Genomic DNA, 12,035 nt, shown 5'->3' on the forward strand with positions numbered 1-12,035 from the left:
CTTCTCTGAGAACTATCTCCTCACAATGGCCACCGAGGCTCAGTGTCTACCAGATCTAGAGCTGACATTCCATCCAAAGGGAACAAAATCACAGCTCTCATAGCCAGCCACTGTGACCACTACAAGAAGCGGGAGGGGAACACAGGCAAAGGGCTCTTCTCCCAACCGGAAGGGAACTATGTCCCAGAAAGGGGGACAAAGAGGCTCCTCATAAACCTTCATGCCTCATCCTAGCCACCTCCTCTAGGAAGCCTCCTGGCTGACCCCTGCCTGCCTAGCACAGGGTATCAGGGCCCTGCTGAGTCAGGCCTAGGCCCAGGAAAGAAGAAGTAGTGTCTGGAAGGCACAGCATGTGGGAAAACCCCAGGGGAAGGGCAGTGTCCGCCTACCAGGAATGGGGCCTGTGGAGTGCCCCTGCCACAGTCCCTCAGGGCATGCACCCTAGGAGCAGTCACCAGCCCAGCTGAGGTCCAGCTGGGATGCTGCCCACTAACCTCTGCCTGTCCCAGGGCACAAACGCACATAATGATCCTGCCTCTGGCTATTGCTCACACTGCTTCCTCCTGGCTCTGGCCCTCTTCCCCACAGCTTCACCCATGGGAGCCTACCTGAACCTCACATGCAGCTGGAAAGGCCTCGAGGCAGCCCCCAGGATGCCGCAGCAGAGCTGCTCCCCACCCTCCCTGATGCCACTGGCTTCCCTGCTCCTTCAGTCCTTTCACTTCTCGCCAAGAGGCAGGTGAAGCTATCTGCTCTATCACTACGACCACACCAGGACAGGGCACCCTGAGTTGGGTTGATCCACCTCAGCCTGGGCCTGCAGCCTAAGAAGTCTGACTTATGGGGTTAGGGAAAACACACAGCACACCTCATACCCAGGGGCTGGGGAACATGAGGGTTCCAAATCAGAAAAAATGAGTAGAGTAACCATATGGTTAATCACAGAAATAATGAGAGTTAGAAGTGGCACTCTTAATAACTGTGTCAAGGCAATAGGCACAAACAAGGCCTGTCCCAGGCAAAATGAGATGTGTGGTCACTCCAGTTAAGAGACAGGGTTTGGGGCTGGGATTACAACTCAGTGGTAGAGTGTTTGACTCACATGTGTGAGGCACTGGGTTTGATCCTCAGCACCACAAAATAAAATGAAGGTATTTTGTTCATCTATGATAAAAATATAAAAGAGAGAGAGAGAGAGAGAGAGAGAGAGAGGGGCTTTAGTGCCAGGTAGATGTGGGTTTGAATCTCACCTCAACCATCATCAGTCTGTGACCCCAAGAGGCTCACTTCACCTCTGAGCCTATTTCCCCTCTGACCTGCCTCAATACCTCAATAAGGGAGCACCACACAACATCAGCACAGCTTTGGCACCCTAGCTGTGGCTGAAGGAGACTCAGCCTCACAGGCTAGGCCAGGAGACAACTGTCCAGCCTCCTTCTCCAACTGCCTCTGACTCCCCTTTAGATTTTCCAATCTCTACTGATCTCTGGCCGGAGGAACCAGGTCTCACCTTGAGGGCAGGCAGGCTGCAGAGAGAGAGAGCTTGAATATCTTGGGCTGCCTTGGACTTACTGGCCAGTCACATTCCAAGTCTCTGCGACTGAGTTGCATTCTATAAACACACTTTCTTTGCATGTGCTATTACCTCCACTTGGAACACCCTTCCCTGTCTGGCCAAACTCCTACTTTTCCTTCAAAAGGCACAAAGCACACATCGTCCCTTCCTCTGTGGATCTCCCCTCATGCTTCAGGCCAGTGTGGGGCCTCCTTGGGGCTCCCCCAGTCATCATGCTTCCTATCACATAGCATGTCTGTCTGCTCTGTTCACAGAAATGACCTCAGAGGAACAGACACCCTGTCTACACCTCAGCCTAAAGGCAGGACCTTGACCCTAAGATATCACATGGGCTTTGAAGGGACCCAGGTCAATCCCAGGCCCCAGACTTTCACCAGCAGGGCTGCGAGGTGAGGCCAGGCCTAGAGATCTGGGGACATCCATCTCCTTCCCTGGTCTCCCCTATCCACAAGGACAAACTTTCCTAGTTGCCCACTTCCTCATTCATGCCCTGGCCTCCTCAGCAGCCCAAGCCTCAGTCCTATGCCTCTTGCTTCCTCCGTGGCTGCTCTGTCCCACCTTCACAGGCCAGGCCCTCTAGCACTCCCCTGGCACACTCTGCTCAGGCTGCAGCATTCAGAGTCCCTCCTAGGGTCCCCCTTGCCAGAATGGATATCTGCAGCCTGCCTCTCCTAGAGCCAATCCTCTGCCTGCCTCTAGCATCCAACAAAGAGGGCTTTAGTGAGTGTGCACTGAATGACCACTACCCTGCCTGCATCCTGGTCACGGAAAGGTCAGCAGCTTCCCCAGGACCCCATCAGCCCACCAACTGACCTAGAGCCCAATGTACAACCAAGGCAGTTCTCTCAAGGACAAGCCTACTACTTGCTATGCAGTAGTGTGCCAGGTTGCTGCTGGAGGCGTTTCACATTTAATGATCAGAAATCATCACCTCTGTGGTGCTCAGGACACGCCTCCTCCCTCCCCTAAGTGCGCAGGCCTGCTGGGCCCTCCGTGGCATTCCCACTGCCAGGCCTATGATGAGCTCCCCACAGGCCAGCCCTGCTGTCGTGGACGGAAGGCAGTAGGGGCCTGTCTCCATGGCAGCTCTGTGTACTTCTCAGGCCTGACCCTGTGCTGACTCCTGAGGGCAGCAAGGGGAGGAAGTTCAGCCCTCAGGGAGCTCACAGACTATACTGACCAGGTTAGAGGCCACTGTATGTACTCAGTGACCAGAAAGCTGCTGAGTTCATTAGGGGACCACAGTCATGGGGGCAGCCCCCATACACCACAGACACCTACCATACTAGAGCCCCGGACAGGAGGGAATGGAACCACACAGACAACGTGCCAGCCCTCTGCATACCTCCCTATGGCACTGGACTAGGGGTGGGGGTTCAGAAGCACACAACCTTGAGGTGACAGTGAGAAAAGGCAACCTGAGCCTTCCCCAGGGAATTGCCAGAGGGGTGCTGGAAACTAGGAGTGGATGCCAGAACTGAAGAGGTAGGCACCAGGGCCCTATAGGGCCGAGACCCCACAGGGGAGCAGTGGGGCAGAGTCTGAGAAAGGCCCAAATATAGACACCATGGGTTCTTGGTGGACCCAGGAGAGAGGCTTATAAGGAGACAGAGACATGGAAAGCCCAGGGGAAAAGAAGAAGAGAGGGGAAAACAGAAGTGGAGAAACTGATAGAAGACAGGAAATTCTGAGAGCCAACAGAGAAGGGGGTGCAGAGCACCCTTGAAAACCTGACCTAGGGGTAACAGCCAGCCAGAGAGGGATTCCCATGCACTCAGCCTCCCTCCCACCCACCCAACAGCCCAGCTAGGCTGCTCCTTGCTCACCCTCAGAGGCCCGCTGGGTCCTGGGCCCAAGGACTCCAAGGCTCCAACCAGGCTGGCTCAGTGTGTGCTCAAGTCCGTGTGCCTGCCCGAGCAAGCCTGTGTCAGTCTGGGCTGGTCTCACAGACAGCCTGGGCCCTTTTCCCAGGTGTGTCTGTGGCTGGGTTCCCTTGGAGTTGTTGGGGCTCAAGTGTTGCTCTGTATGCCTGTGATTTGTCTCTTGAGTATTTGTAAATCGCTTCTCTAGTGTGATGTGTTTCTGAGTTTACCTGTGAATCTGTCTGGGAGAGTGAGTGAGTGTGTGTTTGTGTGTGTATGTGCATCCAGCTCTGGTCTCCCCTGCTTCCTGCTCTCCGCCTCCCCCCCAACACCAGCCCCAGCCAACACACACACTTCCTGAAAACACTGACTAAGAGAGAAAAGTCACCCAGAATCCCCTGGGGCAGACACTTCCTCCCCGCCCCCGTATTGCACCCACCCCCAAGCTAAGATGGGACAACCAGCAGTGTTTGCTGGTCTTGTGAGGTCTTACAGGGTGGACACCCAGGAAGCCCTGGCCCTGGCTGGCCCCTGCAGTGGCCTCTCCTATTCCCCACGCTCATGAGGAAGCCCAGAGAGGCTGAGAAAGAGGTTCTTCGAAGAGAGCAGGTTCTGCCCCAGCAACAAGTGATCAGCCTTCAGGAAGACCAGGGATTGGCTGAGTGAAAGCAGTTAAGAGCACAGGAGGGAGACCTCGCAGTGTGACTCCAGCTAGCAGCTGCCCCCTCCAGGCAAATATTTCCTTTTCCAGAGGTGTCTACAGGCATCCAAATACCAAAGGGGAAAACTGAGCTGGGAGGGGCTCTCTGGAGTGACCCTTGGACCCTTGATCAGAAACGACCCCTGTAGAGAGACCAAAGGGAAGGAGGAGGTGAGGGATAGGGGAAAAACTGGGGAATGATTTTTACCAAATTATGTTGTCATTTCATGTGCTTGAACAAAAATGTAACAACAAATTCTACTATTAAATATAACTATAGTATGCCAGTAAAAAATATGGAAAAATGTCTTTGGGAGAGAGAAAAAAAAAGCAAGCAAGCGATGACCTCTCTGTGACTCTCAGGAAGTTCAGAGTTCAGATCTATGAAAAGGACCTGAGAGGCCAGGGGCAAGGTCTGAATCCAGGCTTCCCCTCTGCTCTGCGGGGGTCTGATGGTGGACAAGTGTCTCGGCATTTCTAGTCTCCTCAGCAAGTTCTCTACCACAGGTTTAAACAATGGTAGAGAATGCAGACTCTGGGGGTAAAGTGGGTCCTCTCAAGTCAGGCAGAATGGTGAGGCTGGCTCTGAGACTCCTGGGCCTTGCCAGGCCAGGTAGGAGGGACCACTTTTGCTTGCTTGCTGATTTGCCTATATGTTGATCTCTGGCTGAGGATCTTACCCCAATCTATAACACCCAGCGGTCTCCTCTGAGATGTTTCCCTTCCCAAGACATCTGGGGTGACGTGACATAGCTTGAGGAGAAGGGTGAAAGGAAGGGATTTGGGGTGGTGAGCTCAGGACCAAACCATTTAACTCTCCGTGTCTTGATAATGGAGTTGAAGGACAGAAATTATTCCTGCATGAAGAACAGCCACTAGAGGGCACAATGGCACTAGGAAATCCCAATCTAGGCAAAAACCAGGAGGCTGGAAGATTCTAGTTCCCAGCTGTGTGAAACTAGGAGAGGCACAAACCCTTTTTGTGTTTCCACCAGCTAAATTTCACACCATCACAGACCTGGTTTGACCTTCAAGGCCGCCTCTTAATGCTCCTCTCTGGGTCAACCTCCTTGACCTTCTCCCCAGACTCCCCCTAAATAATACATTTGACACGGTTCCAGACAGTGCCCCCTCCCCTGTTCTGAGCCTTAAAGTCCCTGCTTAAAACCAGGACACAAATCCCTCAGAAGGTCTGCTGCAGCAATCAGTAAAATCATGTACATGAAATGCCCCACACAGCATCCAGCTCTAACAAGGACCAGGAGACTACATATCCCTTCCTCCTCCAAGAAATCTTCCTAGACTAGCCTGACTTGGACCAAGCACTCCAACAAATCCCTACTCCCCACTGAACACACACCTAAACCTCTTGGGGAGGCTCTTTCCTGGCTGGGCACCCAAACAAATGGTAGGAAGGAAGGTGTATGTGAAAGAGATAGAATAGAATGTCCACAGAAGCAGAAGGAACCCAAGAAAACGGGGACCAGGAGTCATGGAATAGAAAAAACAGTTCTGAAGAGAAAGGAGGGTAAGCAGGATGAGTCCTCAGAGGTGTCTAAGGATTTGTGACATTAGGGGGATGCAAGTATGGCAGGAGCCCAAGCACAGTTCCCACTCACCCTACCCTAGGATCCTAGGCTTTCCATTTTCTCCACACGTTACCTCCTTGTGAAAGAATAAACCCTGAGTCTCCACACTGTCTCATACTATCCAGGTCCCTTGCTGAATTCAGACTTTCTGCTGAACTCGCTTCTATCTTTGGATCCCAAATCTGTCCCTGGGAACACCTAGCCACCTGAGACAGAAAACTGAGGCTGTTGTGGCTCCCCCTGTCCTCTATGCTCACATCCAGGCAGCCACAAGTCCTTGTCATTCAAGCTTTATCTTCGTTTTCTAACAGGTGCATCAGCAGAGACTGATGCACCTGGGACCTCGCCTGGCCCTGGGACCACTCACCTCTCAGCCTCCTCCCCCATTACCCTCACAAGCAGCCAGAGTCATACTTTGGGCACTCAAATTCCATCCCATCATTGTTTTTTTCTTTGCAGTACTGGGGATCGAACTCAGGGCCTTGTGATTGTGAGGCAAGCACTCTACCAGCTGAACTATCTCCCCAGCCCCCAGCCCATCATTTTGCTGAAAACCTGCCTGGCTCCCTGGCCAGGCCTTCACAGCACCATCCCCAAACCTCGCCCGCCAACCCAGCCACACTATTGTTAGGAACTCGAGTGCTTCCCTCCTCTGAGCTTTGCACAGGCTGTTCCCTCCACCTGAAGTGTCTTTCTACTCCAGTGGGAAGGCCATGAACTCCCCACCTACCATCCAGGATACTCTGCCTGTGTTCCACCCACACTAATGGCGTCCACTCACCTCACCAGCAGGCGGGGGGGTCCTGTGCGAGGAGGTACTGGAGGAATGCTCGGCTCCACCAAATGTCGCTTGGCAGGCAACGGGGGCAGCACAGGGTCTGGGGCAGCTGTGGACGGGGTGGCAAAGCAGGCAGGCGGAAGGCAGCTCTTGCGGGGTGGGATGGGTGGGGCAGCAGGTGGCACCTCGTCCTCTCTAGCTGTGGGCAGCGACTCAGGTGGAGTGATGGGCACAGGCGGTGAACGGAACACGTGGCGCTTCATGGGCACAGGTCGCGGTGTGGGGCGGGGTGCAGGGGATGGAGGTACATGAGCACGGAGCAGGCCAGCCAGGATGCGGCGGCGGTGTCCTGGGAGTAGCATGCCCATGTCCATCAGGCGGGCATCGCTGAGGCCCTGGCATTCAGTGGCCCAAACCAGTCCATGCTGCTCAAAGAGTCCGGTATACTGCTCCAGGTGCAGTGCCCGTAGCCACTCGGCCACTGACAAGGCAGCATCCCCGCCTTCTGCCATAGTTTCTGCTAGTAGAGGCCCAGCCAGGAGGGCTCAGTCCAGATCTGGAAAAGATGAGCATAGGTCAGAGACAGGGTGGCCCAGGACCCATGCCCCTGATCAGCATCCCTCTGTGTTCTTTCCTGGCCAATGCCACTCTTAATCCCCAGAAGACAAGATCCCAAAGACCATAATTCCAAATACTGAAATCCCCAAAGATTTCCCTAAAGTCTAAAATCCCCAAAATTATAATCCCAAAATATTAAAACTGCAAAGGTTGAGATTTTAAAAGCCTAAATCCCAAAATCCCTCTCATGCCATGGGTTCAAGTTCAGTCCTTGAGCTTCCTCCCCTGTGCCCCATGTGCCAGGCAAAGCCAAGTACTGGCAGGATCTGAACACACAGGCTTTTCCCTCTACTTAAACCACCCCCCATCACCCTGCCCCTGGGGCCTCCTAGCACTATGATCACATCTCCTTCTTTAGGAAGTCCTCCATCACCTCCAGAGTTGGCATCACACCTGCCCCATATGCAGCCCATATGGCATGACTGGTACTGTATAGGGTACCCCCTGCCCACTGCCCTCAGCAAGACCCAGACCAGGGCCAAAGTCCCTCTAAGGCACCAGTCCCCAGTTGAGGGCCAAGCCCAAGGGCTTAACCAATATGTGTGGGATTGAAAGGTACCACTCTGGTCCCTCTGCATGCCCGTGTAGGATAGAGCTTCACCTCTCTCCACCTCACCTCCAATGTCTCTAAAGGAAGTAGAATGCTCCAGAAGACAGTCAACCAGATCGCACAGCCTCTGGGTTGCTGACCCACTAAGTCCCCTTTTATCAAAAAGGCAGGGAAAAGCCATTCATTCATTCGTTCATTAAAAATAGCCTCACACTTGGCAATGGGAACTCAGGTTCCATACCTGCAACTCAAGAGCGCCTGGCTTGGTGAGAGTAGAGAGATGATTAACAGATCAAAAGAGGAAAGTCATTCAATCATCCCCAGACACTAAAGAGGCACATGATGAAACTCCATATTCAGTTCTCTCAAACGAAAACCTGACTAAATAGCAATAGACTGACAACTCCTTAAACAAAACCCAACACTTCATTTAATGAAAAAAGCAACAGAAGCCAGGAATAGAGGCACATGCCTGTAATCCCAGCAGCTCAGGAGGCTGAGGCAGGAGGACAGTGAGTTCAAAGCCAGCCTCAGCAATGGTGAGGCACTAAGCAACTCAGTGAGACCCTGTCTCTAAATAAAATACAAAACAGGGCTGGGGATGTTGCTCAGTGGTCGAGTGCCCCTGAGTTCAATCCCTGGTACTAAAAAAAAAAAGCAACAGACAAGTCCCATTATAGTTAGGAATAAGACAAGGATATTCATTTCATCATCATCATTATTATTATTACAATTATTCATATTGCTCTAAAAGTTCTAGACAACAAAATAAACAAAGGTATAAAAATTAGGAAGGAAAAGAAACTACCATTAGTTGTGAATAATATGAATTTTGAAAGCCCAAGCAGTTCAACTAAGAAAATATTACAAATAAGCATTTAGTGGGGCTGGGGCTGTAACTCAGTGGTAGAGCACTTGCCTAGCATGTGTGAGGCCCTGGGTTCAATCCTAAGCACCACATAAAAATAAAATAAAGATGCTGTGTCCACCTACAACTAAAAAAATATATATTTAAAAAAAAGAATTTAATAAGATAGTTGGGTTTGAAATCGATATTTCTACACCATAACCAGTAGATTTTAGGATAAAAGAACGCATTTATAGTACTATCACAAAACATAAAACACCAAGAATAAATTTCTGAATAAATATACATGGTCTGGGGGATAGCTTAGTGACAGAGTGCTTGCCTAATATATACCAGGTCCTAGGTTCAATCCCAGTTCCAGAAAAAAAAAAAAAAGAAGGAAATACACAAATCCTCATCAGGCAGAGTGGGGCACACCTGTAATCCCAACAACTCAGGAGGCTGCGACAGGAGGATCACAAGAAGTTCAAGGCCAATCTGGGCAATTTGGGCAAGACTCTGTTCTTAAAATAAAAATCAAAAAGAGTTTAGGATGCAGCTCAATGATAGAGCATCACTGGGTTGAAGGAAGGAAGGAAGGAAGGAAGGAAGGAAGGAAGGAAGGAAGGAAGGAAGGAAGGAAGGAAGGAAGGAAGGAAGGAAGGACTAACTCAGTAAGGGAAAAACAAGATCTACATAAAGAAAAATTTGTAGTGTTACTGAGAGGCAAAAAAGAAAAGATAAAAAAAAAAGACCAGACAAATGAGAAGACATAATAAGTTCTGAACAGAAACATCATAAAGGCATTAAGTCTTTCTAATTTATAAATATACACAATTCTACTGAATATACACACAGAAATTCCTTTTAAGCTAGACAAGTGATTTGAAAATTAATGTTGAAAAATAAAAAAGCAGGAAGAGCCAGGAAATTTTTGGAAGCAGGAGGTGTGGGGAAGGAAGGGTATGGAGTAGAAATCTGCCTTATCACATATTAAAACATATCACGGAGTCACCATAATTAAAACAGTATATGGTGCCAGCATGGGAACAAACTGATCAATTAAACAGAACAAAAGCTCAAGAGGAGTTGGAAGAACAGGTACACAATGAAAGGAGAATCTCAAACTAGTGGGGGGAATGGGTTATTAAGCTGTTGGGACAGCTATGGAAAAATCTAGAAAAAACTAAAGTGTTCCCCTCTGTGGAGCCCTGTTTTGTTTTTGTTTGCCTCATATCTTACAACAAGGTAAGTTGCAACTGGATCAAAGATTTCAATATAAAAAAATAAAACCATGAAAGGATTGAAAAATCAGCTTCGGGTGGGGCATGGTGGCACACCCCTGTAATCCCAGCAGCTTGAGAGGCTAGGCAGGAGGATCATGAGTTCAAGGCCAGCCTCAACAATTTAGTGAGGCACTAAGCAACTTAGTGAGACCCTGTCTCTAAATAAAAAATAAAAAGGGCTAGGGATGTGGTTCAGTGGTTAAGTGCCCCTGGGTTCAATCCCTGGTATCAAAGGTGGGAAAAATCCCTTAGAGAGGCAAAAGCCTTTTGGAAATGATACAAGCCCAGGATGTACACAGAAAAGCCTGGAACATTCACCTACTGGCACAGGCCATCTAGTGATGTTTCCATCAGTGATGGACCACGTATATGACGAGTCTCAGAAGATTATAATGGAGTGCAGAAATTCTTATCACACAATGACATCGTAGCAAACCACATTCCTCCCGGGTCTGTGGTGATGCTGGTATAAACAGGCCTCCTGCGTTGCCAGTCATATAAAAGTACAGCCCACACAATACTTGATAATGATAATAAATGACTATGGCACTGGTTTATGTGTTCACTGCTCTGTATTTTTTATCCTTATTTTAGAGTGTACTCCTACTTATAAAAGAAGTGTACTATAAAACAGAAGGCCAGCTCACCCAGCAGCAGGTTCATACAGTTCCTGTTTACTGTGTCTCCTGATAGCATCAAAGCTGCATGGAGTGACTGAACCAGCCCTTCCAGGTCTGTATAAGGACAATCAATGATGTTCACAAAATGACAAAATTGCCAATGATGCATTTTTTCAAAATGTATCCCCATCGTTAAGCATCATATGACACTGTATAAAAAATAAGCATTCCCAGCATGGTAGACGACACCACAGGCAAAGCAAGAGGTAAATGGCAACCTAGAGGACATCGCACATCCTACTCATTTCCCACACAGAGGGCTCACTGCTTGAAGATTGAAGAGCACCTAGAAATAAAAAACACAGGGCTGGGGATATATCTCAGTTGGTAGAGTGCCTGCCTGTCAAGCGCAAGGCCCTGGGTGCAATCCCTAGCACCGCAGGTGGGGGAAGAAAGGAAAGAAAGGAAAGGAAGGAGGGAGGGGGGAGGAGGGAGGGAGGGAGGGAGGGAGGGGGGGAAGGGAGGAAGGGGAGGAGGAAAGGAAGGAAGGAAGGAAGGGAGGAAAGGAAGGAAGGAAGGAAGGAAGGAAGGAAGGAAGACCTAGCAGAAAAATGGGCAAAGAATACTGACCTCAGAAAAAAGAGAAGGTCGGGAGGATAGGGAAATGAGCCCCTGGGTAACTTTCTGGGCAGCAGAGCACACACAGCACCTGTAGATATTTGCTAAGAAACTTACAAAAAGACTCTTTTTAAATGAGGACCTATGTCACTGGGGTTTGTGCCTCTCCAAAGAAAATTCCTGATTGATATTTTGAATGGACTAAAAGGCTGCATGAATACCTCATGGACACTGAGTGCCTTACCCAGCACTGGGCAGGGGGCTGACTTCCTTAAACCTGTAGATCTGTATAAACCCCTAGACAACAGCCACTCTTGGGAATCCCTCTCTTGGGACCCCTCCCTCTTTGAGAGCTCTGCTCTCTATTACTCTAATAAATCCTGTTACTTTGCTCTCACCCTGTGTTCATAGATTTTATTCTTCAAATGCATGAGATAAAGAACCCAACCCCATGCTCCGTTATAATATAACAGACACACACAGAAAGGAAACTATAAATGGCCTTTAAACATGACAAGGAACTTAACAAAATAAAAACATCAAATATAGGGCTATGCTACTTTCCACCTCTGAGACTGTCAAAGAGAAAAATGTCTTAAAACACACAGCACTGGTAATGGGGTAGGGCCACTCCTGCAGGGCTGGTGGCTGTGCCTCTAGGGAAGGCCATGCCACAGTAACTACTAGAGCCCAAGCCTGCATGCTACTGCCCTTTGGCCCAGGTGCCCTGGGTCAAAGTGCAGACACTTATCGTGCAGGTTTACAGGAACATATCTGCAATGACAGATGCAGATAGTTATTGGCTACAGCACTGTGTATAATAACAAAAGACTGGAAATAACCAAAATGTCCATCAACTGCAGAATGTTAACTAGATTACAGGGGAGTCATACAATAGACTTCTGAGAGGCCCTAAAAAGGAGGAAACTTCGTACACATTGGCACGGGATGACCTCCAAGATAAGCTGTTAAGTAAAGAAAGAAAAGCCCA

General features: G+C 49.5%; 1 protein-coding gene across 1 annotated transcript in view; it reads right to left on the reverse strand.

Annotated features, from left to right (window-relative positions):
• The window catches only part of ARAP1 (ArfGAP with RhoGAP domain, ankyrin repeat and PH domain 1), a 37,150-nt gene extending 30,105 nt beyond the window's left edge, over nucleotides 1-7,045 (reverse strand). The window contains 1 exon segment of the mRNA XM_079103623.1: nucleotides 6,509-7,045. Within this exon segment, the coding sequence (XP_078959749.1) occupies nucleotides 6,509-7,017 (509 nt within the window). The 5' untranslated portion in view covers nucleotides 7,018-7,045.
• Between the last annotated feature and the right edge of the window lie 4,990 nt (nucleotides 7,046-12,035).

Source organism: Sciurus vulgaris (assembly GCF_902686455.1).
Source record: "Sciurus vulgaris genome assembly, chromosome: 11".
NCBI classification, from domain to species: domain Eukaryota; kingdom Metazoa; phylum Chordata; class Mammalia; order Rodentia; family Sciuridae; genus Sciurus; species Sciurus vulgaris.